Source organism: Prionailurus bengalensis, chromosome B2 (genome assembly GCF_016509475.1).
Source record: "Prionailurus bengalensis isolate Pbe53 chromosome B2, Fcat_Pben_1.1_paternal_pri, whole genome shotgun sequence".
Classification (NCBI taxonomy): Eukaryota; Metazoa; Chordata; class Mammalia; order Carnivora; family Felidae; genus Prionailurus; species Prionailurus bengalensis.
In genome coordinates this window covers 79,619,438-79,646,920 of record NC_057349.1, presented here as the reverse complement: position 1 = coordinate 79,646,920, position 27,483 = coordinate 79,619,438, and the positions used below count along the sequence as shown (strand labels likewise).

The window sequence follows — 27,483 nt, the reverse complement described above, 5'->3', positions numbered from 1 at the left end:
TATGAGCCACAAATCATTGCTGACTACATTAGAATGTGGTGTCTGTTAACCTGAATTTTTCACACAAAACTTCTTATAATTTTACATCTGTAAAATTTGCCTGGCCCTATTAAAATAAACAGCGCCCTTGAGTGGAATTTAAAGAGAAGAAAACCAAACATCTCCTCACAATTCAGATTAATCTCCTTTAGAATGCTTTTGAATTCTAAATGCTTTTGAATAGAATGCACATACGAAGCAGCCTTATCAACTAAACTTCTGGATTGAATAGAAGGGATGGCCTTTGTGCTATTTACTAGAGGCAAGTGATTTATCTTCTTATCTACATTTTAATCTCTTTAATATACTTTAGCAAAGTGGTCTGGTTCCAAAAAAAAAAAAAAAATCACAAAAGGAAACTATGGAGAGAACAAGAAGCACAGAAAAGTAGGATTCGTTGTGCAGACTTTTTTTCCCAGGACATTTAACTTTACATTGGCTAGTGGAAATAAAAGAGCAAATTAAGCTTAAGTAAATAATTTTTATTGATAAAAGATTATTTAATGCATTTTACATTTAGAAATGTTGGATAATTATTTAATGAATATTATTGTGAGGGGCTCCCATTCTGGGGAGCCGACTTTCTCGGTTATGTCTTAACTGTAGGTTTAGAAAAGAGTTGTAAAAACTATGTTATAAATGGCAATTTAGAAATGTGTCGAGATATTTTGGGATAATTACAGTCCTTGGGCAAGCCAGCCCACCAGGTTGGGAACGAATGAGCTAGAGTGTGTGAAAGTTCTTTGGAACTTGTCATTCCTATGCTATGTACTACCAGCCTCCGCCTGCTGCAGCCCTCCCACTCCTGTGTGCTGATTATAATATTGCCATATCTTTCAGGTCCCAGAAAGGCTGTGGCCCGGTCTATTAAAGTAACCCTCCCCACTAGGCAGTCAGGAAATGGTCTCCAGAGCTAGCATGCTTGAGAGCCACCCAGGTCCCATCATGCCTGACTCACCATAGGGACACATCTACTATGCCCAGTATTTGCAGCTCAGAATGCAGGTCTAGAGCCTGGTCTAGCCTGGTCTTGAACTCTGGCTGGTAGGTTGTCAAAACTGGCTCCACCAGCCCTTGCACCTGGGTGTGATCCTCAGAAGGCCCTTTCTCCTGAAACTGGACCCTATTTGTAATAATCTTCCTTATGTTTAGGGCTGTCTTGATTCAATATCTTGTAGAGTTCCAAACGAATCAGAAAAACAGGATTCCTGGCTCCAAGCCATCTCCTCCATCCAGCAGCTGGAGAGCCTTTCTGGACGTGTGTTAACCTTGATTGTCTTGGGCCATCCCCCTTGACTTTTCAGACTGCTTTGCCAATGACTCTGGCAGGTTCTAGTTACTCTCTCTTCTCCTCCTTAGCCCAGGGGGACTTCCCAACCTGATACTCAACTAGGATTTTGCTCTTTTGATCTTTGTACACGTACACATACACACACACAAATATACACATAAACTTTTTTTGAGGTGGTTTTAAAAAAAGGAAACAATAGACCAATAGAACAGTAATGTGGTGGGAATGTAAAATGGTGCAGTTGTTTTGAAAAACACTATGTCAGCTCACAATATTAAACAGATGGTTATCATATGATCTTATGACCCAGCAATTTCACTCCTAGGTATATACCCAAGGGAAACAAAAACATATGTCCATACAAAAACATGTACACAAATGTTCAGGGCAGCATTAATTACAGTGGCCAAAAGGTAAAAATAATCTAAAGGTCTATTAATGGATAATGAATTAAAAAATGTGGTATATCCATATAATAAAATATATAAAAAGGAACGGAGTGCTGATATATGTTACAACATAGATGAACCTTAAAAACATGCTAAATGAATAAAGCCAGTCACACACACCAAAAAAAAAAAAAAAAAAAAAAAATTGTATGATTCTATGTGTATGAAATGTCCAGGAAAAGGAATCTAAGAGATAGAAACTAGATATGTGGTTGCCTAGGGTTGGGGGAGGGTAGGTGATGGATATTTCTTTTTGGGGTGATGAAAATGTTCTAAAATTACATAGCGGTCATGGTTGCACACCTCTATGAATATATAAAAAACCACTGAAGTGCGCAGTTTCTTTCTTTTTTTTCTTTCCCCCTGGGTCACAACGCCCTTTATTCAGACGGCAGCGCACAGCACTAGGCCCTTGGCTGCTCCGGTGTTAACGCGGAGACGAGTGCAGAGCTCGGCCGCCCTAGTGATCTGCTGCTGTCTGAACTGCCGTCCACAATAGCCGCACGTCCCGGTTTTTGTTTCTTTGTCCAGGTTTATGTACAGTTCCGGGTGGCAAAAGCACCCCGTCCCCCGCCGCTATCACACGCGACCACAGGACTGTCAGCTCCACTCACAGGCTGCTCAGCAATGAAATCATGACAAAGTTTTCATTCACCTCTTTCTTTCGACCTACAAATCGAATTTTCCTATAGTCCTTATCATCATAAACTTGGCCGGTGTGCGTAATCTTCTCTCCGGTGGGTGAGATCCGCACCCCTAGACGCCTGGCGCCCCGGAGCAGGCTCAGCGCCTACGGGCCGCTCCCGCCCAGTAGCCGGCAGAAAGTCACCATCCTATTTATTTTTTTTATAATTTTTTTTTTTAAAGTAAGTTCCATGCCCAACATGGGGGCTTAAATTCATGACGCTGAGATCATGCTGTACCGACTGAGCCAGAAGGTACCCCAAGATATGCACTTTTTTTTTTTTTAAATGTTTAGCGTTTATTTATTAATGAGAGACAGAGAGAGACAGAGCATGAGCAGGGGAGGGGCAGAGAGAGAGAGAGGGAGACACAGAATCCGAAACAGGCTCCAGGCTCTGAGCTGTCAGCACAGAGCCCGACGCGGGGCTCGAACTCACGGACCGTGAGATCATGACCTGAGCCAAAGTCGGACGCCCAATCGACTGAGCCGCCCAGGCGCCCCGATATGCACATTTTAATTTTAAAAGTACTGTCAAATTGTTGCTGAAGTGGTCATAATAGTTTATACTCCCTCTGGCAGTGAGTGGGTATCCATTTCCTTATGCCTTGACACACACACACACACACACACACACACACACATTTGACATAACATTTGACATAACAAATCCTTAGTTTTTGCAAAGCAAATAGGTGTAAAGTGGATTCTTATTTCCATAATTAACTACTAAGGAAATTGGACATCTATTCTTAGGATTGCTTTTTTATACTCTTTCCCGCTCTTTTCTATTGGAGTGTTTGCCTATTTATTTAATTTTTAAATTTTATTCTCACTAGGCTCCACTCACAATGTGGGGCTTGAACTCATGACCCTGAGATTAAGACCCTGAGCCAGTCAGGCGCCCCAGCCCTTTTACATTTTATCTTTAGTAGTTCTTTATATATATTTTGTTTGATAAATACCTATATAAATATCTATATAGTATCCATATCTATCTGCATATGCAAATATTTCCTACCTAGTCATTACTTTATGGTTTTTGCTTTTCGTATTTTACTTAAGGCTTTCTGTCCTGCTAAGATCAGAAACATATGATCTTGGTATGAGATAGGGAACTAATTTTATTATATTTTCCAAATGACTAGACCATTGTCCCAATGTTATTTATTGAACCCTTTATCTTTTCCTCTGCTGTTTTGAAACACCATTTTTCACATACTAAATTCTTAGTTCAATGGCAATTCTCAGGCTTGTATATAAAAGTGAATCTGAAACCAGTAGACACAGGAAGTCCATGTGAGGAGAATGAGACTGGCTCTCTGAACTGTCTGGCCATGGGAGTTTCCAGCAAGGAAAGCATGGGGACTTTCCAAAGTTAGCACTGGACATTTTAGCATTAGGCAAATAAATTGGAAGCTAATACTCCACATCCTCATAATATTAATTAACAATTGATTATGTCATTTTCACGTTTTCTTTCCAGAATCTATAAAACATTGTTGCCCACTTTGGTGCAGAAAGTGGTCAGGATATTTATCTTTCAGCTCCTTTCCTGTGATACCCCCTTCAGACTGCCCATGTCCCTTAATTAAAGGTCACTGCTCTTCTCTCCTTCTGGAGTCTGGTTAAAGTCTCTCCCCTGGTTCCTTTGGACCTCTGCTGCTATTAGTCCTGGGTCCTTGCAAGAACTTTACACCTTTCCTACACTTTTGCAAATAGTTCAGTGGTGTGCTAGTAAATGGCCAGGGTTGGGGGGGGGGAGGGGGGAGGAGGGAAAGAGCCTTAATCTGTAGCATTTGCCAATTGCTTAGTGTAAATATTCCCATCGTGGCCCACTGTAAGCTACTAGTGTGAAATCACTGAACACAGACTTGGGAGGAAGTGCTAAGAATCAGCTTTTGTAAATAAAACATGAAAATAAATTATTTTTTAATTATCCTAATTTAAGTGTGCCCCAGACTGATGCTGACACCATCCTGGAACACTGACTCTTCACTCAGAGAGAGAAAGGAACTCTCTTTTCTATAGGACTTTAGTCTGGGAAGAGGTAAGTCCAGAAGCTTCAGAAGCTGTCTGAAAGTGACGGCAACCAAGAGGAAGGTGGAGCTAAGAGGGGAGGTAGGGAAATTCCTGGATATCATTTGAAGCCTTGGATGTAGCCATAGTTTAAGTGAACTGGGCCCTGGCCTTTTCAGGAACACAGACTAATAAATTCTCTCTCTCTCTCCCTTTCTTTTTCAGTTTTTGTTTATTTCTTTGTTTTTGCACAGAAGTTTAGCACAGTAATAGGCCCAGATTCCTCCCAATTTGTGATTCTATCTCAGGCATTAGGTACCATTAATAGGAAAAGTAGATTTGAAAAGATTCATGGTTTACAGGTTTACAGTATTCAGATTTACACAGCAGGTTCTTTCAAATTACACTTAGGGGAATAAATCAGTGACAATTTGGCAATCTTGCAAAGTACAGAGCCTTCCAATTCTAAAGGATTTTGCTGGTGAGTCATTAAGTTAAAAAAAGAAATCCATATCGGTAATAAATCTTTGTAGAAGTACTCTATGTTCTTTTTAAAATTGATTGTTTCTCAGTGGCTACTTCAACTAACATTATCAAAAGAATAGATTTCTGTTATAATATAAAATGATGCTTTCTGAGAAATTGTTCCTAGTCTTATTTTTAAAAAAGAGTTGACATAGGAGATATATTGTGGAGGGTACTTCCAGAAAACCAGAACTTTTAATAAATTTATTCTGTTATCATTTTTTTAAAGCATTTATTTATTTTTGAGAGGGGGGCAGGCACAGAGAGAGAGGCGAACAGAGGATCTGAAGTGGGCTCTGTGCTGACAGCAGCGATGCAGGGCTTGAACCCACAAACCTTGAGATCATGACCTGAAGTCGGACGCTCAACTGACTGAGCCATCCAGGGGCCCCTAATCAGTGTTATTTTCATTGCTTAATATTATAGATCATAAACATTTATCAGTTTGGACATTTGGGGTTATGGTGCTTGTGGGAGATGCTATGTAGAGACCTAAATGTCATTCAGCTTAGGACTTACTGTACTGGCATCCCAAAGCTGTGGTGACTGAGGACAAAAGAGGAGTCCCCAAATCCATCCTCTTACCCAAATGCTCCTCACTCACCCTCCACATATGCCATGTGCTGTGACAAAGACCAATATATCCTTCCCCTCCGATCTGTCACCTTCTCTCTTTTTCCATGAATTAAAGCATTCATTGCTTTAATTCAGGCCTTTGGTTATTTGCAGTGGCCTCATAAGTGGTTTTCCTGCCTTTAGTCTCATCTTCATTCCATCTTGTTCTGCCTCTGTCGCATCGCTTCCTGAGGGCAGAAGCTCTGGGTTTTCGGCTAACTTCCAATCACGGCTCTCTTACCTCATTTAGGGCACTGAGGGGGCACACTGCTCTTCTTATGTAACATAAAAAGCAAGCCAGCATTATTTCTAAACCAAAACTGGCTTTTAAGTCAGGGATTTTTAGAGGTTACACATACTCCTCCCGACTTCTGAGCAGGGGAGTGACTTACTTAAGGACAAGTTACAAAGGTCAGGACCTGTTAAGGACATCTGCTATCTTTAAGAGGGAAATTCCATGGTTCTGTGCTGGCTTCAGAGCAACTCAGACCCTGTGAGGTGCTTTCCCAGGGTTCCTCCAGGATAGGAACCTGACCTACTTTGGGAGATGAGGGACTATTTCATCGGGGAAATGATATTTCTGTTGAAATCTGAGTGAGTAATGAGCATGACTTTCTGAAAAGGAGAGGGTGTTGCAGGGTGGTACTCTAGGCAAGGAAACAGTTTCGGTGGAGGCCTTGGGGCCTCAGGCAAGCAGGAGCCCAGCGCATTCAGGGAACTGAAAGTCTCATATGCCTGGTGGGCAGAGAGCCAGGGGAAGAGGGCTGCTGGAGGAGGCTGGAAATGCAAACAAGGGTGAGATCTTGTGCAGCCTTGCAGACAGTGCTGAATTTAGGATTCAGGCCAGGTCTGGAATTAAGAAGGTCAAGGAGTTACTGAGATAGAGCTTTAAGGTCATCACCACAACAAAATTTATGTGCATAATTTTTTCTGTCCTTAAGGTTTCATTATATAATTAATTGACATTACAAAACAAATTAGATTTTAATTTTCATGTCACATTAGAAGAGGGGCTTTTCTAAAAAGTTTATTTATTTATATTGAGAGAGAGTCAGCACGAGCAGGGAAGGAGCAGAGATAGAAGAAGAAAAAGAATCCCAAACAGGATCCTCACTGTCAGGGCAGAGCCTGGTGCAGGGCTCGAACCCATAAACCATGAGATCATGACCTGAGCCGAAGTCAGACGCTTAACTGACTGAGTCACCCAGGCACCCCAGAATAGTGGCTTTTTTATCAAACATTTTATTATGAACATTTTTTTTAAAATTTTTTTTTTCAACGTTTATTTATTTTGGGGACAGAGAGAGACAGAGCATGAACGGGGGAGGGGCAGAGAGAGAGGGAGACACAGAATCGGAAACAGGCTCCAGGCTCTGAGCCATCAGCCCAGAGCCCGACGCGGGGCTCGAACTCACGGACCGCGAGATCGTGACCTGGCTGAAGTCGGACGCTTAACCGACTGCGCCACCCAGGCGCCCCTGAACATTTTTAAAGAAAGAGGAAAATTAAAAGAATTATCTACACTCTGCAATTAATATTTTATTATATTTGTTTTGTCACGTATTTATCCATCTAGCCATTCTTCTTGGCATTCATCAATTCATCTTATCTTTTGATGTGTATCAAAGTAAGTTGCAGACATCAATAAACTTCATCCCGTGACATGTCAGTATGCATATCATTAACTAGAGCTTAATGTTTCTTTATGTTTCCTTTTGTGTGTGTGTGTGTGTGGTAAAAGTCATATATAGTGAAATGCAAACATCCTAAATGTTCTATTTAATGAGTTTTGATAAATAAATAAATAAATACACATATATAAATCTGAAGTTTCAAACAAGATACAACTTTTATCAAAAATTGTCACCGTGTACTGTTGTAAGACTCTTACATTCTACATGAAGTGGTATAATATCAATTTGAGGTAGACTGTGATGAATTAAGGATGCATATTGTAATCTTTAGCAATCACTTTAAAAATGTTAGAAAAAAAGCCAATAGAGGAGATAGGCTGGAATACAAAAAATACTCAATCCAAAAGAAGACCAAAAAGGAGGAACAAAGAAGAGAGGGGACAAATAAGAAATAAATAATGAAGGGGCAGACTTAAATACACCTGCAACATATTTCCCTATGCCTTGACATATATATAGATATAGATATAGATATAGATATAGATATAGATATAGATATAGATAGATAGATAGATAGGAGTGTTTGCCTATTTATTTATTTAATATTTAAATTTTATTCTCACTAGGCTCCACTCACAATGTGGGGCCTGAACTCATGACCCTGAGATTAAGACCCTGAGCCAGTCAGGTGCCCCAGCCTTTTTATTTTTATTTATTTATTTATTTATTTATTTATTTATTTACTTATTACCATCTTTAAATTATTTATTTATTTTTGAGAGTGATACAGAGTGCGAATGGGGGAGGGACAGAGAGCGAGGGAGATAGAGAACCTGCCAGGGTCTAGGCTCTGAGCTGTCAGCACAGAGCCCAACGCGGAGCTCGAACTCACAAGCTGGGGAATCATGACCTGAGCCAAAGTTGGATGCTTAACCAACTGAACCACTCAGGCGCCCCCCAGCCTTTTTATTTTTAATCTTTAGTAATTCTTTATATGTATTTTGTATGATAATGTTTTAATGTAATTATACTAAATACAAGCAGAATAAATAGTCTGATAAAAAGACAGCGATTATCAGCATGGATAAAAAGCATGACCCAATTATATACTATTTACAAGAGATGCATTTAAATATAAAAACACAGTTTGAAAATTAAAGAGTAAAAAATCTATACCATGCAAACACTGAACGTCAGAAAGCTAGTATTTCTATATATCAGAGGAAACAGATTTAAAGAAAAAGAGTATTTCCAGGGATAAAGAATATTATTGTAATAATAAAAGGGGCAACTGATCAAGAAGAAGTAAAATTCCTGAGTGTATATACACCTAATAACAGAGCTTCAAAGTATGTAAAAGCAAAAATTGATAATAAAGAAATAAATCTGTAATTATATTTGGAGATTTGAGTACTCTTTTATCAGTATGTGATAGAATAACTGACAAAATAACAATAAGGATATAGAAGATTTAAGCAATACTCTCACCAATTTGACCTGACATACTTAGATGATCCAATAATTTTATTTTATTTTTTTTATAAAGTTTATTTCTTTATTTTGAAACAGAGAGTGCAAGCAGGGTAGGGGCAGAGAGAGAGGGAGAAAGAGAATCCCAAGCAGGCTCTGTGCTGTCAGCACAAAGCCCGACATGGGGCTCAAACCCACAAACCATGAGATCATGACCTGAGCTGAAGTCAGACGCTTAACTGACTGAGCCACCCAGGCGCCCCTGTTCAATGTGCACATTGAACATTCACCAAGATACATTTTATGTTACTGGGCCATACATATAACTGAAAGATAATATGATTTACAAGAAAATAAAAATATAAAATACTTAGGAATAAATCAATTTACCAAAAAATGTGCAAAACCTGTACAGTAAAAATATGAAATATTATAGGGATAAATGTCTAAATAAATGGAGTGGTTAATTGTTCATGAATTGGAAGCCTTCATAGTTATATTATGCCTACCCTCTGTAAATTGATCTATAGAGTTACAGCCATCCAGTCAAAATTCAAGCAGGATAATTTTAAAAGAAATTTACAAGCTGGTAGTAAAGTTTATGTGAAATTGCAAAGGATACAGAACAGCTAAAATGATCTTGAAAAAGGACAATGTCGGAAGACTTTACTACCTGATTTCAAGATTACTAAGAAGCTCTACAGTCATCAAGACAGTGTAATATTGGTGTAAATAGATCAATGGAACACAATAGAATCCAGAAATAGACTCACACATATACAATTAACTGATTTTCAACAAAGGTGCCAGGGAAACTCAATGGGGAAAATGACAGTCATGTCAACAAATGTGACTGGAACAACTAGGGATGTATATGAAACAACTAAGAATGTATGTGAAAAAATTGTCAGGGGCTCCTGGGTGGCTCAGTTGGTTTAGTGTCTGATTTTGGCTCAGGTCATGATCTCACAGGTTTGTGAGTTTGAGCCCCGCATTGGGCTCTGTGTTGACAGCTCAGAGCTGAGCCTGTTTCAGATTCTATGTCTTCCTCTCTCTTTGCCCCTCCCCTATTTGTGCTCCATCTCTGTCTCTGTCTCTCTCTCTCTCAAAAATAAATAAACATTTAAAAAGTTTTTAACAAAGAAAAAATTGTCACTGTATGTTATACTCATAGTATATACTGATGACAAATTACAATTTTGAGTCTATATTATCCATACCCTGGGAAATAAATTATGCGTGTTAACTCCTATATGAGCTCTCTCAAGCCTCAGGAGTATTATTTATTAAATAAAGCTTATTAAAGGGCTGCAATTACATTGAGGATATGAAGGCATCATTTAGAAAATAGTTGGAATCATTAAATAATAGTTTATTTTCTGGGGAATATAAAAAAGACTATTTTTTAGAGTGGATTTAGTCCCTCCCTTTATATCCATAGCAGAAGAAATTTCTATTTTCATTTATGACCAGCGATACATATTGGTAAGATGCCTAGCTGGGGATGGAGAGGCAGGTGCAAAGTGAAATGTCATGAGCCAGAAGCTGTATAGCTTGAAAGAGTTAATAGATCTATAATTGATTTATTCCTAAGGCTTCTTGAAGATACTGGAAGAATCAAGTTCACTGTGTGTCCTGCATGCAGACGGAGACCAGCAGAGGTTAATTAAAAACAGAAGTTCCTGCTCTAACAAACTAAAATGTAAATGTAATTAGATTTTGAAAAGTTTTTCCTACTATTTGCTGGGTTTTGAGAGGAGGTTTCTCAAGGACAAAAGACCAGGCTGCTATATGTATAGTTCTAACTCCCAGATCCAGGAGGCTTTGTAATAGGGTAAGGTTTGATATTCTCCAAGGATTTCCTGAATCCAAAATGGCTATTGATTCTAAAGAGTCAAGTTGCAGCTGGACTAGCAGTGCAGTTTCTTTCTTATCATAATAATAATCCAAGATAATTATTGGATTATCTTATCCAATAATCCAAGAGAGTCTCCCAAAAGCTTGAATAAAAATGGTCCCACCACAGAGCGCAAGCAGCACAGGAGCAGAAAGAGAGGCTCTAGGCTCTGAGCTGTCAGCACAGAGCCCGATGCCGGGCTCAAATTCACCAACTGTGAGATCATGACCTGAGCTGAAGTTGGACTCTTAACCCACTGAGCCATCCAGGTGCCCCTTCTTCTTTTTATCAACTGTGCAGGCAAGGACACTTCCATTACTATAATGTTACTTGAAATGTTCAAGTTACAGGAGGGTTGATTTGATTACATTTCTGTTGAGTTAAATAACAGGCCTGAGGATACACTTTGAACACTGTCACTGCAGGTTACTTTCTAAGCCCTGCTAATGTTACAAATTATCTCTTAGGAAGGATTACTTTTGCAAGTGGGTCATCTCAACAATTTTGTGTTTATTCTTAGTTGGCTATTTATGGAGCAAGTACCCAGGGCCAGGCTAAGTGCTTTACTTATTACTATCTAATGTGATCTTCATGACATCCTCTCAAACAGATACTTTTATTTCCCCATTTTACATTTAACTTAGTTTAGGACAGAGAGTTAGACGGTGATAGAGATATACCTCAAACACAGACCTGAGTCCACAATAACAAGCTCTTACAACGATTCCATATTCCCTTACTGAGCTCAGAGGGTGACGTAGTCCTGATCTTACCCCAGATCCCAGGCACCTTGCTGAAACTCCCTGTGTGTTTACTATCAACTGATTGCCAGGGCTTGGCAGAAAAACTGTCTAGGCAGGGCAGGGTGAGATAATGCAAAATGCAAGAAATTGCTTGCCTTTGGCAAGTTCTTAAGATCTAGTTAGGCAGTTGTTTTCAACTTAAGATGCATAGGTAGGGGCCAAGGGTAGGCTGCCCCAAGCGTAGGCCATTATGGCATGAAGATTATTTTGAGTTAAAAAGCAATTGAAATCCAACAGGTTTAGGAAAAGTTCTTTACCTCCCCCTCAACTGCCTAAAAAGCATTTAGATAGAGGATCTGCTCCAAGAAGAGAGCTATCACCATAAAGAACTACCTTACACTAGGAACTAGATATGGTAGACAGGGAGGAATCCAGCAAGGCCTGTTTGATCAAAGTCCTCTGTGTCCCCTTGTTTTTGAGTGGCCCACCAAACATTTGTTTACCAAACATGCACTCCTTTTCATTTTCCTGTGAATTGCATTTTTTCCCTTTGAAATCCCAGACTTCTACTCCCTTCTTCTTAATTCAGAATGACATATATACCTTATTTCCATGTCTGAGTGGATTCCCCCTAGGAATGCTATTAAATTTTATTTTCTCCTGTTAATCTGTCTCGTGTCAATTTGATTCTTAGTCCAGCTACAAAGACCTTGAAGGGGACAGGACATTCTTGCTCCCTGACACACACTAGAATAATCTATGGAGCTTTAACAAAGACTGATGACAGAAATTCTGATTTAATTGGTCCAGGGTGAAGCCTGGGCATCAAGATTTTTAATACTCCCCAGGTGATTCCAATGTGCAGCTAAGGTTGGCAATCACCTAGTTTGAATGAAAAAAAACCCATAAAATAACATTAAAAAAACCCGCTATAATGTACAAAATGATATATTCTTAAATGTATTTATTCCTTACCTCTTTCCACAAAGGATAGGGCTTGGCCAAAAAATTATTCAATACAGAATGAATTCCACTGAGGGGCATGGAGTTCGAAGCACTTGTCAAAAGGGCACAGATGGGCTGGGACTCACAAGGTCGGTGTAGAAATAATTCAGGCATATTTTCTCTCTCTGGTTTGGTTTGCAAGGCAGCAGTGGCAGATTTTAGGAGAAGTGGTTCTTAGAAGACAGCGAGTGGTCCATGTACAGTTTCCAGGTGGGTGATTGGGCCAAAAACTGTTTCCCAGCAGCTGATTGGTCTGGAAGCTGTTTCCAGGCTGTCTAGCTGGTAGATTGCCTTGTCTCCAAGGGTTATTCAATCTGCAAAGTGGTAACAAGTCTCAGAAGCTTGTGTGGAATGATAATTTTTCCCCATTACAGAAGCTTATTGAAGAAAAGTATTTTAAGGATGACTCATAGGCACGTTGTATATTTTTTAGATTCAACTTTGCCAGGGGTTATGAATTGCTTGTAAGGCAGAAGGTTCCTTAATGATTTTTTCCCAAGTTGAGGAGTGGTTGGAACCATTCCATGAAAAATTTCCAGCTGTTAAAAGGGTAGCATTAAACTATTCAATGCAGTTCAACTGTTGGACTAGTTCTTGTCTTTTCTTTCTCTTTCTCAAGAGCAGATGAGGTTGCTCTCAGTTTGCTGTCAGGAGGAAAAACAGATAAAGAAATGATGGTGGAATAATAGTGAAAGAAATCTGAGGAAAAGGGTAAAATCACTAAATTCCATAATCTTAATATTTAATGCTTTTCATTTTTGCATATTTTAAATCTAACCGAAAGCCAATATTATTTGGATGATAGGGTGCCTGGGTGGCTCAATTGGTTAAACCTCTGGTTCTTGATTTCGGCTCAGATCACAGTTGGTGAGATAGAGCCCTGAGTCAGGCTGTGTTCTGACAGTGCAGTGTCTGCTTAGGACTCTCTCTCTCTCTCTCTCTCTCTCTCTCTCTCGTTCTCTCTCTCTCTTTGCCCCTTCCCTGCTTACTCTCTCTGTCTTAAAATAAATAAATAAATAAATATTTAAAAAATATTTGGATGATGACATATGTAAAATTTAAGGTTTGACTGTCTCACCATATATTTTTTTTTAATTTTTTTTTTTTTTTACGTTTATTTATTTTTGGGACAGAGAGAGACAGAGCATGAACGGGGGAGGGTCAGAGAGAGAGGGAGACACAGAATCTGAAACAGGCTCCAGGCTCTGAGCTGTCAGCACAGAGCCCTGATGCGGGGCTCGAACTCACGGACTGCGAGATCGTGACCTGAGCCGAAGTCAGACGCTTAAACGACTGAGCCACCCAGGCACCCCTCACCATATATTTTTAAAGTTTTTATTTAAATTCCAGTTAGTTAACATACAGTGTAATATTACTTTCAGGTGTATTATATAGTGATTCAATACTTCCATATATCACCTGGTGCTCATCACAGCAAGTGCACTCCTTAATCCCCATCACCTATTTAACTCATCCCCCCCACCCACCTCCCTTCTGGTAACCATCAATTTGTTCTGTATAGTTATGTCTCACCATATTTTTAAAACGATGCTCTCAATTTCTTTATTGTTTTTCTTTTAGAAAGACAGAGAGGGAGCACAAGTAGGGGAGAGGCGAAGGAGAGAAAGAGAGAATTTCAAGCAGGCTCCACACTCAGTGCAGAGCCCCACTCAGGGCTCAACCCAACCCTGGGATCATGATCTGAGCTGAAATCAAGAGTCAGACACTCAAACGACTGAGCCACCCAGGAGCTCCTCAGTTTATCTTATGGTGGCTCACCAAGTTCCTTTGAAAGTATGATGGCATAACATGATTTATGAGCAAATGGTATATTTTTAGCTTTAGAATCAATGACTATTTTTAAATGGCACACACCACATAACATTTGTTTTAATTATCTAATTTCAAAAATGACAACAATAATCAGCATTTATGGAGAGGACACATTGTGGCAGGCCCTGTTCTAGGACTTGAGATCTGGTTGGCAAGAAAACGGACAAAATCCTCTTTCCCTAGCAGGGAAAGATAGGCATAACAGCCCTAGATGACCCAGAATGCTTCTGAGCTGCATATGCTTCACACATATTAGCTCATTTCACTCTCTTAACAATCCTGTGAAGGAGTTGCTGACATCGTCTCTATTTCCTAGGGGAGGAAAGCAGTGAGCAGAGAGGTTCAGAGACTTGCTGAAGGACATACAGTTAGTGACCATGAGAGCTGGGATTTGTGGCTCCAAGGGCAGCATGCTTAACTGTAATGCTATTCTGTCTCTCCATAATTAGCTCATTTCTACTTATTCTGCTGATGCAAGTAAGCAAAAGTCTTCCTTTTCCTTTCTCAAATATTTTAAATTTTTACTTCAAATATTTAGTATTTCTCCACAAGGTATTGGATAGGTGTTATTGCTGACACTTTCCAATTACAAGAGACTCACTGTGTGTGCCTGGTACTTTAGTAACCCAAGAAAAAGAAGAAGAAATCTTTGCTTTGGTGGACTTGCAGAGATGTTGCCTCAAAATAAAATGACAGGTAGATGATACCTACAACCTCAAATTAGAAAGTGACCCAAGGAAGCAGTTCCCAACCTTCTGTGCACATTAGAATCACCTACAAGAGTTTTAAAATAGGACATCTGGGTCCCACTTCCAGGGATTCTTTTTTTTTTTTTTTAAGTTTATTTATTTTGAGAGAGAGAGATAGAGAGCGAGCGAGCATGTGCACAAGCTGGGGAGGGGCAGAGAGACAGGGAGAGAATCCCAAGCAGGCTCCCTGCTGTCAGTGCAGAGCTTGGTGGGGGGCTTGATCTCACAAATGGTGAGATCATGACCTGAGCTGTAATCAAGAGTTGGACACTTAACTGACTGAGCCACTCACGCGCCCCCCACTTCCAAGGATTCCAACTCAATTGGTCTGGAGTGGGTTAAGGCATCAATATTTGCTAATATGGTAATCTGACAAAGTTATTGAATATTTAGAATCCAGACACTTAAAATCACATTTTTTTTTTCCCATGGTCATTGGTAAAACCACAATTTTGAATCAGATTGACCTGGATCAAATCCCCTGCCTGCCACTCATTAGCTGTGTGGTTATGGGTTATGTTTCTGTGTGGGAGGAAAAATTCCCCTCTCCTTTCTTAGGTTCTGGAGGTGGGCCTAAGAACTAAACTGATACAAGACTGGTTCATAGGAGAAAAGTGGACAGATTTTATTACATTTTTGCATGTGCATGAGAGCTTTCACAAGAAAATGAAGACTGGAAGAAGTGACCAGAACAGGAAGCATTTATACCTTTTAGACAAAGGTACCATAAATTTGTGATGAAATGATACGACAAAGGGGTTCAGTGAAGGGCAGTAAATTGTGGAAAAGTAGCTAGGAGATAAATGAAAAGGAAGCCAGTGGAAGAAAGGGGCTATTAGTAAGTTTGTTTGTACAGACCCATTTCTGTGTCAATTCCCAGTCTTCTGGTAATAAGGATGTTTTTCTCTTCCTGGTACAGGGAGGGTACTTTTCTCATGGGAAATTTTATGGTTTTGTTTTTAGGTAGAAAAGGGTAATCAGAAAGACCCTCCTGCATCTGCTGTTTCTGAAATACCTTCAGCTCCAAATAATCAATAGCCCCAAGCAATGTAATTTGGATGGCACGTCCTGAACTCTTTCATTTCTCAATCTGAGCTTCTCTTTTCTCATCTGTAAAATGGAAATAATTATTTACTTCTTAAGTGTTGTTGTAAGAATTAAAGAATATGTGTGAAAATAACTTTCACAGTCCTGGTTCAAAGTGTGTCTAAATAATGGTTACTTTTATCTATTCATGAGTTAATTCACTCAGCAAATACCTGCTGTATTTCCAGCCATCATTCTAGGTTCTGAGGCTACTGCATTGAGTAAAAATGACTAGGGTCTTGCCTTCGAAGTGCTACTTTGGATTTTTTTTTTTAGCATGAATAAAACGTTAAATCTCATGGTACTTCTATTGTATTTTTTTTTTAAGATTTCTTTTTATTTTTAAGTAATTTCTACGCTCAACATGGGCCATGAATTTACAACCCTGTAATCTCATGGTACTTCTATTACTCTATCCTGTACTCTATCCTGTACCTGGGATCCTATCCTTCCCTGTCCTCAGAGGGCACACTCCATCAGTTGTCCCCTCATCTCTCTCTCCACTGGCTTTTTGTCATATTCATTGAATTGTAATTCACTGAAGTGTAATCATCTTTTTTTATATTAAAAAAAATCTCTGAAACTTTGGCTTCAAGTTTGGCTTCCAACAGTTACTGCCTTAGCTCCTTGCTCCTTTTGCTTCACAGGCAAGTATAGGTATTGCCTGCACTCACTGTCTCCACTCTGTCCACTTTATCACTTCTCATTCACACTGCAGAATACTGTAATCGGGCTTCTGTCTCCATTACTCTCTCTATATTACTCTCAATGGGGTCACTCCCTTCTTAAAACCATTCAATGAAGGGCACCTGGGTGGCTCAGTCAGTTAAGTGTTTGACTTTGATTTCAGCTCAGGTCAGGATGTCACGGTTTGTGGGTTTGAGCCCCACATCGGGTTTGGGGAGGGGCAGAGAGACAGAGGGGAGCAGAAGATCCGCACATGCGTGCTCTCTCTCTCTCTCACTCTCTCTTTCAAAAATAAACATTAAAAAAACAACAACCATTCAATGACTCCATATTTACCTTGGGATCACCTCCAAACTCTGAAGTGGCATTTGGTCATTTTCCAGCCTTCCTCTCCCTATTCCCTCTTCTATCTGCACTCGCCTCCCCTACCTGCTGCCCAAGCCTCACACACCCCACAGAGTTGCTTGGGGTTCCTCACAGCATGTACTTGCACCTCTAGGCAGTGGTACTCTAGAGCTGATTTGTACCTGCTTGTGAAGTACTTACTTCTTCCCAAACCCATGTTTAGGGATGTCATGTTGGGAGCTTAAAGTCTGCCTTGGTGGGAGTATTGATATCAAGGACATTGGCAAAATCTACAAATTAGGGCGTGCTTGCCTATCCCCAGAGAGATGGCTGTTAAATATTTACCACACACCATTGCTTTTAGACCTTTGCACATATGGTCCCCCAGACCACCAGCTCAGCTCAGCTTATGTGACTTCCTCTTGGAAGCTTCCCCTGACTCTTCAAGATTGGGACAGATATCCCTCTCTGTGATTCGTGGAAGGGTGGGCAGCCCCCCACAGCGCCCCCCTGTGGCGCTTATGCTGACTTTTTCCATATCCTGTACTGGCCAAGTAAAGTCATTGAGGTCAGGGCCTTGCTGTGTTCATTTGTCACTGTTCTCCCTGGATAGTACATGACATATAGCAAGGTGCTACATCATATTTTTAAATGAATCGATACACGAGTAATGGAAATAATAAGTCCTCCCTACTAAATAATAAGCTTTTTATGGTTCAATGATGGGTCTTCATCTTTGTAATCTCTGGATTTCCTCACATAGTCAGCATTCAGTAGAAATATGAATTGAAAAGAGTAGACTTAAAGTATACTTTTTCTGAGCCTAAAACTAGGGCCCAATGGAAGATAACCATTATGAGCTTGGGTGGCTCAGTCAGTTAGGTGTCCAACTCTTGATTTCGGCTCTGCATGATCTCACAATTTGTGAGATGAAGCCCCGCATCGGGCTCTTTGCTGACAATGATGACCCTGCTCGGACCCTCTCTCTTTCTCTCTCTCTCTTCCCCTCCCCTGCTTGCATGCTTGTGTTCTCTCTCTCTCAAAATAATAAGTAAACTTAAAAGAAAAAAAAAAAAGACAACCATTCGATAAGTGAGTCAATGACCTTTGAAGTTAGCATTCTGTGGAATCCAAACCTGGCATTTTGAAATACATCACCAGAAACTTCAGATATTCCCTAGCCATCAACCTGCCTCAATGTACTACTCATTCGTTCATTTCTCCTAATAAGGTGATCCCAAGCCTATGCCACGTCTTTCTTCTTCCTTTATCTATAGCACAGTCACACTCCTTGCTCATAGATTTATATGCATGTTGAACCATGAGGTAGGGTAGGGAAGCGGTGTGGTGTGGTGAAAGGCGCTTGGCAGTTGGAGTTAGGAGACGCTGGCTATGTCTGTCATAACCTTTCTGGAGACTTTGTCTCTTCATCTGTGATGGGGAAAATATCTTCCCTATCTAATTCACCAAGTTTTGGTAGGATCAAATGAGTTAATGTAGGCGAAAATGTTTTTTATAAATTTGGGGCATCTGGGTAACTCAGTAGGTTAAGCATCTGACTTCAGCTCACGTCATGATCTTGTGGTTTGTGGGTTTGATCCCCACATCTGGCTCTGTGCTGTCAGTTCAGAGCCTGAAGCCTGCTTCGGATTCTGTGTCCCCCTCTCTCTCTGCCCCATCCCTGCTCATGTTCTCTCTCTCTGTGTCTCAAAAATTAAAAATTAAAAAATAATTAAAAAATAATAAAGCTGCCATCTTATTAAAAAAAAAAAGAAATACAGAATCTCAGCCCTGCCCCAGACCTCATGAATCAGAGCCTACATTTTAAAGAGATCCCAAGGGATTGAGTGCATTTAAGTTTAAGGCACTTTGCCTTAGGGACCATCTAATAATTTTCAAGTGGGAAAACAACAAATCAGGTCTTGAAGGGTGATTTCCCCTCTTCAAAGCCTAATATGCATGGGTGGCAGAGCTTGGATTACGAACAAAGGTCTCCTGACTGCTGGCAGGTTCCAGCATGGCACAGCACCTCGCAGCCTAGGTCTTTAGCTTCCAAGCTGTGAGGCTTTGGGCAAGTTACTGAACCTCTCTGAACCTGTTTCCTCATCTATAAACTGGAGATAGCAATGTCTACCTTATGGAACTGTGAGGATTGACACAAATTGGAGAATCTCTGAACATTTTGTGCAAGGTAAAGCATAATTCATACATAAAATTTTATTATTCTTAAATGGAAAGTCAGACAACGTTCTGCATAATTCAAAGTAGAAGTAAGTTTTTTTTTATGGCACACAGAAACAGATAGCTATTTATATCTCTGAACACCATCATAACTTGACAGTAATGTTTAGAAAGCAGTTACTTATTTTTCCTTCTAATCTTTTATATTTTCCATTGAAGAAAGTTGTGTAAACTGCACAGCAGAGGCACTCTGCTAGTCACTGTTATTCAATCACTTGTAGGTTAGACTGACCTGTTATTCTGAATTTGGTGAACCAGGGCCAAATTCAACCTTTGGAGCAGGCACACACATAATGTAATTGAAGAACCTGACTCACTGACCTACTTTCTTGGTCAATGAAACAGTAGAAGGCTTGATTACCTGGTTTTTAGCTCCATCTAGTGGCCATACACAGTTTAATTTTTGGTTGTAGAGAAATGGGGAATTCTAGTTCCTTTTTTTTAACTCAAATATGTCCAACTTATCATCATGCAGAAGAAATGATCCAATATACAATTTTTAATGCTCCTTGTTATATTTGAAATAATAGACTTAGGATTCTTGGAGCTAGTGAGAAAGTTGGAGACCTTCCTATGTAGAACAGGAAGACTGGAATCATCTTTGATGCTTCTCTCATGAGATATGTCCATTCTGTCATTGAACCAAAAAAGTTAATTTCTCAAAACATTATCCAGTCACATGTACTTATTTAATCCTTGCTGGGGGACTGTCTTCTTAGTGAAGGAAAGTATTGGATATTTCTCCAGACTCTAGATTTTGGTTACTGGGCCCTGATCTCTTGTAGTGCCACGGAGAGAAATAGCTACAGGTGCATTCAGAAAGAAAAGGCCTGTGCAATAGGGCTTCCAGCCTCACAAAAGATGCCCTTTCTCCCATAGTACGGTCAATGATCAGTAGAGAGCTGAAGGAGTCATGTCAAGTGTCAGTGCAGGAAGCCAACCTTGCCTGGGGATATATTGTCTGAGCCCCTGGGACGAAGATGTAATTCTAAGCATAGAAGTGGGGGAAACCACTTGGGAAACCCCCCAAATGCCAGTGCTAACATTTCCTGCTGAAGAATACCTCTTTGGAAGAAAGATTATTTTGAACTGGTTATTTTTGAGCAACAGCAGACACAGAAGAAATTCTGAAAAGAGTGGAAGTTACTGTTGTGTAAGGGAAATTCACCATTTATAGGGGAAAGGAAACCCCCATTCATGAGCCTGTGTCCCTTTTGGTACCTGGAAGAGAAAGATGACTCTAAAATTATAAGAAACTTATCAACAGAGAAAGCGCCACTTAAATCTGCATAACAAAGTTTACATTTTACTCTGCTTTCCCTGGTCACTCCACATAAATGCACACCACCCCCCTCCCCCCCCCAACATCTTTCTTTTGTCTTTACTTGAAGGTGGTATTCAAGGTGGTGTCTTGGGCCTTCTGGTGGGAAGTGTTACTAAGTGTCCCTGAGTATCTCCCATCTATACCTGATGTATACATATTAATAAACTTTGTTTTTCTTGTTAATCTCTCTTATTACAGGAGATAATGGCTAAAAACTCAGAAGAGTAGAGGAAATATTATTTTTCCTCCCTCACACTACCTATTTAGTAGGAAGGGATTCAGAATTAAGATTAGGTTGATTAATAGAAAATAGAGATGTAATATTCTTGCACAAACGTGTGGGTGGGGAATCAGATCTCTCTATGTAGGAGCCTGTTCAGGGTTGGGCATGTATTTGCACCCCTGGAACTGGAGTCATCATATTGAGTCCTTGTTTGGGAATTGATGTTGAATGAATTAAACAAGGAGGCCATTAGACTGAAGTGGCTCTAATGTCATGGCAGGCTACGTAAGCAAACCAAAATCTAAGCCTGTAAATGCCTCCAGGTTATGAAATCAAAATGCTAAGGACAACTAATCCCAAACAGCCAACTAGGCTTTAAGGTATAGCCAAATATAATTTATTTTCTTTGCTTCTACACCTTCTCTGTATAAGTCTTTCCCCTGGCTCCTGTCCCCATAGTGATTCAAACCATTTCCAGTTTAGCAAGCCCCAATTCAAAATGATTTTTGTTCAAATGAACTCTTTTTTTAAAGCTTATTTATTTGAGAGAGAGAGAGAGAGAAAGAGAGAGAAAGAGAGAGAGAGAGAGAGAGAGAGAGAGAGAGAGAGAGAGAGAGAGAGAAAGGATCTCAAGCAGGATCCAAGCTATCAGCACAGAGCCTGACTTGGGTCTCGATCTCATGAACCATGAGATTATGATCTGAGCCGAAATCAAGAGTCAGATGCTTAACTGACTGAGCCACCCAGGTGCCCCTTCTCTTAACATTTTTAATATGCCTCAGTTTATCTTTTAACAATGTGTAGACATGAAATTGGGCTTTAGAAGTCTCGGATCACTGAGAAAATACCTGGAGCCTCTGGGGAGACTAAGTTTGAAAGCACGGACTACAGACTTGAAACTCTTCAAGCAGGTGTAGCACTGTTGGTGGAAAGTGGGAAGAGACGGTGATTTTGAGTTTGCTCATATATTTCATTCTCTGCAGCTGCTAGCAATATACAAAACCAGGGAGGGACATGGAAGGTGATTTTTAAGGTCTCTGTCTCAGTTTCTGACTTTCTAAAAAACTGCATGATACTCTTAAAAAGGAAGACATTTTTAGGGAGCAAGAATTCTTGTCCCCTTCAAGGTCCTTCTAGCTAGATTAACAATCAAATTGACATGAGACAGATAAACAGGAGAAAATAAAATTTAATAGTGTCCATACAGGGAATCCTCAAAGACGTGGAAATTCCAAAGACCGTCAGGCAAAATGAGGTCATCCCCAACTAAAGAGAAGGGGTACGGGTCTGGGACTTCAAAGAAAAGGAATGCACACCATGGGGCAATAAGACGAAGAGATGTTTGGTAATTAGATGTTTGCCTTGAAATAGAGATGGGTCACTCAGATAAGGTTTATCCTTATTCTGGGAAAGACCCCCCCAGTTTAGATTCTTCCATGCAGTTAAGGAAGAGACAAAAGTTTCTCTTGAATCCACAAGGTCTCAATTGCCTTCAGCTCAGAATAATCTTCATGCCAAAGTGACCTATCTTGGAGTGGCCTGCCCTCAGCCCCTGTAACATACAGCAGTCAAATTCCTGGGTTCAGAAAAGCTTGTTTCTGCAAGCCTGGACATGCTTCCAGAGGTAAGGGTGGGTGTTATGGGTTGAATTGTCTCAAAGATACATTGAACTTCTAAACTCTGGTACTTGTGAACGTGACCTTACTTGGAAATAGGGTTTTTTGCAGATGGAATCAAGCTAAAATGAAGTTTTACTAGAATAGGTTAGGCCCTACTACAATATGACTGGGGTCATTTGAAGAGGAAAATTAGGACATAGCCACACAGAGAGAAGAGAACGTCATCTTTTTTTTTTTTTTTTAATGTTTATTTATTTTTGAGACAGAGAGACAGAGCATGAACAGGGGAGGGTCAGAGAGAGAGGATGACACAGAATCCGAATCAGGCTCCAGGCTCTGAGCTGTCAGCGCAGAGCCCGACGCGGGGCTTGAACTCACGGACCATGAGATCATGACCTGAGTCGAAGTCGGACACTTAACCGACTGAGCCACCCGGGCGCCCCAGGAGAACGTCATCTTGACGACAGACACAGGGGGGTGTTGGCCATGTGAAGACAGAAGCAGAGGTTGGAACCAAGGAATGACTGGGGCTACCAGAGGCTGGAAGAGGCAGGGAAGGATACTTCTCCAGAGGCTTTGGAAAACGGGTGGCCCTGTTAGCCTTGATTTCAAACACCTTGATTTTTGAACGTCTAGCCTCCAGTACTGTGAGAGAATCAATTCCTGTTGTTTTAAGCCCCCCAGTTTGTGATGCTTTGTCAGTGGAAGAGTCCTCTGTTGGAAGATGAACCTCTGGGTCTAAGGGCATTTTCTGGGGATGGAATCCCACCTCAGGAACAGGGATGGTAAATCCCTGGGCAGTGAGGACTATGGAGATGCTGGCAGATACTTGAATTAATGCTTACCACCTGAAGAAATACCTAATACTGCCTTTGAAGATCTCAGTGCTCTTACAGCAAACAGTGATTTAGTACTAATGGCTGAATGTCTGAGTTCTTTAGAACAGACTTTTGGGCACTAAAACCCTAAGAGTGTGCCAGGTAAATTTCCCTTTAAAAGGGACTGGGAAAAGTTGTCTGCATTTATACTAAGGTTAGGGACTTTGGTCCAGAGGACACTGGCTTCAAGAGCTTTAGATCCAGAAAGCATGGGTTGCAACAAGGGCAGATCCAAGTTTTTAGGGTCCTTGTATCAGTTTCCTGGAGCTGTTACAAAAGAGTACCCAAAGCTGAGTGGCTTAAAACAACAGATGATTGCCGCACAGTTTTGGAGGCCAGAAGTCTGAAACCGAGTTGTAGGCAGGGTCATGCCCTCTCTGACAGCCCCAGAGGAGAATCTTTCCTTGCCTCTAGCTTTTGGTATGTGCTGGCCATCTTTGGTATTCCTTGGCTTATAGATGCATTCCTCTAGTCACATGGCTGTCTTCTCCCTGTGTCTTCACATCATCTTCCCCTCTGTGTAAGCCTGTCTTCAAGTCCAGATTTCTCCTTATCCTAAGATGCCAGTCCCACTGAATTAGGGCCCACTCTAATGACCAAATTTTAACTTGGTTACCTCTGTAAAGATCCTATGTCCAAATAAGTTCAAATTCTGAGGGACTAAGGGTTAGGACTTCAACATATCTATTTGCTTGCCCACAATTAAACTAGTAACAGGCCTGAACTTAAAGTTAAAAACATAAAATTACTAATACCTTATTAGGCTTGGAGGGAGATTGTGCAAATAAGAAGCTCCACAGTACATCCTCTTTTGGCTTACAACATTAGAGTAGCTGTTGGCAGCTATGAATCTGACTGCAGAGAAGTCGCGTTGTACCCACTCCTATCAACTTACCTGGGCCTGTGCAGGCAAGAAAGAGAGAGAGAGGCTACTTATTGTTCTGCTTCTGAACTTATGCCCTCGAGGAAGATGTGAAGCTTAGAGGGGAGAAACTGGCTGTGAAAAGTGTGGGTCTGTTGTCTGAAGATCGCTCTTTTTTGTACATGACCCTAAATGCCAGTCAGTGACTTCATTTGGTGCTCAGCAGTGGAACAGAGTTTTGAGTTTGTTTTCCTTGGCCCCATATCCTGAGCTTAGAACCTCAACTTCTATGTGAGATGTGACTCATGTTCCTTCTTTGCTCCAAGCTTAGCCCACCATGATCTCCTTCTGAATTTCTTCTATGTACTGTAGCTGGTAAAGTACAGGCAGGAGGTGGAGGTGGTGGTGGTGGTGGGGGGGGGATCACCAGAATGAGGAAGGAAGCCGAGCATACGTGATACCAACTTAGTCCCTGCCAGCGAGGGAAAATGGGAATTGATAAAAAAAAAAAACCAAAAACCAAAAACCAAGAACACACAAAACAACGACTATCACTCGTTGACATTTTGCCAACATCTGAGAAGCCAGATAGGAGCACCCTTACACACATGTCAGAATAAACCAAAAAGTGAGATATTCTCCCAAGATTAGGCTCACCTTTTCCATCCGTAGAGATTTGGAGGATCAAACACTTCACCACTCTGGGCATGGTATGCAGAGAATTGGGCACTATTTAGGCCGACTTCTGGTATGTAAGGAAACTGGATCTTATCTTGTCCTGTCAGAAGAGGTGTGATACACTCACAAAAAGGTCAGTAGTTGTAAGGTGGACCTTACAGGGTTTCAAGGTAGACCAGAAGTGTTATCTAACTCAGGCTCTCAGAGAGATAGCCATTGGCCCCTCTTTCTTTATGGGGGAATTCTGAATCTTACTGAGAGAGTCCAGGAATTCAGGGGCTGAGCTGCCTCCCAAATTTCCCACTGACTCTTTAAAATATACCCCCCATCCGACCTCACAACCTTGCAGTTCAAATATAGCATTGTTTAAAACCAAACTGCTACATAATTAATTTCCCCTTATCCAGCTTTACGTTTAATACTTTACTCTGGTAACTACAGGTCTTATTACAGGACCGAGTTTATAAAATGCTTCCAATCACCCCTGCTTAACTCGAAGGGAAAGACCGTTTGTTTGGTAAGGCAAGGAACACCGCCAGTTGGTGGGTATTCCGGCCGGCACTTCCTGCCTTTGACAATTATACACAAGTTAGTAACTTTGAGACATGGCTCCCCCCCCCCCCCACTCCCAAATACGCGGAAACTTTTCTTCAGAAATGTAAACAAAACTCTCGAAAAATGCTTTGGGATTAATTTTAGATACTTCATGGATCCTTAGAAGTACACCTCCCCAAATTCTTCTTTTCTGGCATTCCAATTTCTCGCCCTTATAATTTCTCTAAGGCTTGTTCCCCTGAACCGCATCAGGGAGAACTTCCCAAATTCCAGATCAAACCCAGATCCCGCCAGGACGTCAAGCTTGGCAGAAAAAAGGGCGATCAGGCTTTAGATCTGTAACAGTGGTGAGAAAGACCCTTTCACCAGTAAAATACATGCCTTTGGGGAAGCTGCGGATCAGTCTACGCGTGAAAGAGGCTTGGCTTCCCTACATTTTCGGGGAGGTATAGGCTGTCTAGGTGGGAAAAAATACGTGTCATTCTGCAGGGACCGGTACAATGCCACCTGCGCTTGCGCAAAGCTGCCCAAAGAGCGCGCCGGAATCTCGGTGGGGCGGGGCGACGTCAGACGCGTCCCTTCCATTCGCCAAGGCTTTAACTCTTTCCCGTCCCTCTACGGAGCTTCTCTGTCTTCCCCTCTGACCTCGGAAAGAAGTGGGTGGGGCATTTGGGGGCGGAAGTAGCGCTGCATTGTGGGCTCGCTTAGAGCGGTGGAGTTGATCCTGAATGAAAGTGGCGCGCCGCCGCTGACGTTTCCCGGGTAGAAGCTGCTGGGATTTGGACCCCGGCCGGGATCCGGGTGCCTGGGACCCCTAGTGCAGAGCCGATCGCAAGGAGGCGGTGGCGTTGGCGCGGCGAACGTTGGTGGAGGGGGTGGCTCTGCACGGCCCCGAGACATGGCTCATAACAAGATCCCGCCGCGGTGGCTGAACTGTCCGCGGCGCGGCCAGCCTGTGGCAGGTAACCCGGACTGGGAGGGGGAGTGTTCGAATCCCTGCTTACCGGTTGACCCAGGGGTGGGCCGTCTGAGGGGCGCAGCTTTCGGTGGTTCCGTGATTGTTTGTGGTATTTCAGGACCGAGATGTGCTCTGTCCGATGAAGCTTCGTGGTTGAGTGTTAGGGAAAATGGATTGGAGGGGGTGGGTCGGTGGGTGGGGGCAAGTGTCACTCACCAGTAAGGCTAAATATTTTATTGCGAACGGGAAGGTAGACCGGAGGTTTGTGTGGCAGGAGCAGAGGACCCAAGAACACAGTGAGCCTTACTTTGAAGCTTAGTCAGAAGTTTGTGAACTGTCCAGTGTTCTCGGGAGGAGAAAGGACAAGTGTCAGTCTTGAGGTGGAGGGCCGAAGAGGAGGGGAAGTTTCCCAGTGGTGAAATGGATCGACCGTGAGACGAGAGTTTGTTTTTTTTAATGTGAATTTTTGCCTCTTTATTGAGTTTGACGCACAGTAAGCCTTAAATTTAAAGTGCAGTTTGGTAAATATTGACCACACACGTGCACACACTTCACTGAAACACTCATGAAACCATCACCACAATGGAGATAGTGAAGATAACCATCACTTCTCAAAGTTTCCCCCTGCCCCTTGGTAATCCCTTCCTCCTCAGGCAACTTCCTATATACTTTCTGTCACTATAGATTAGTTTGTATTTTCTATAATTTTTAAAAAGAAATGGAAACATAATATGTACACTTTTTTGAGGGGGAGGTCTCTGGGTTCTTTCAGCATTATTTTGAGATTTATCCGTGTTTTTGTATGTATATGTGTTCATCCCTTATTGCTGAATATCCATTGTTATGGATATATCACATTTGTTTATCCATTCACTTGCTGATCCGTCATTTGGGTTGTTTCCAGTTTTTGGCTATTACAAATTGTATGGTTATTTGTCTGGATATAGGCTTTCATTTCTCTGTGTAAATCTCTGGGACAGGAATGGGTCATATGGTAGGTGTACGTTTAACCTTTTAAAAAGATGCCAAAGTCTTAACATGCCAGAGTCATAACATTATACATTCTCACCATCCAT

General features: G+C 41.2%; 1 protein-coding gene, 1 long non-coding RNA gene and 1 pseudogene across 2 annotated transcripts in view; 1 reads left to right on the top strand and 2 right to left on the bottom strand.

Annotated features, from left to right (window-relative positions):
- Positions 1–24,993, bottom strand: part of LOC122489751 — a 44,325-nt gene extending 19,332 nt beyond the window's left edge. The window contains exons 1-2 of the long non-coding RNA XR_006298988.1: positions 24,874–24,993; positions 12,340–13,013 (exon numbers count right to left, since the gene is read on the bottom strand). This is a non-coding gene — a long non-coding RNA (uncharacterized LOC122489751). The remainder of the gene's footprint in view (positions 1–12,339; positions 13,014–24,873) is intronic.
- On the bottom strand, positions 1,877–2,688 carry LOC122489750 (annotated as a pseudogene).
- A 1,122-nt stretch (positions 24,994–26,115) lies between the features above and the next one.
- Positions 26,116–27,483, top strand: part of RNGTT (RNA guanylyltransferase and 5'-phosphatase) — a 326,083-nt gene continuing 324,715 nt past the window's right edge. The window contains exon 1 of the mRNA XM_043591917.1: positions 26,116–26,411. Within this exon, the coding sequence (XP_043447852.1) occupies positions 26,348–26,411 (64 nt within the window). The 5' untranslated portion in view covers positions 26,116–26,347. The remainder of the gene's footprint in view (positions 26,412–27,483) is intronic.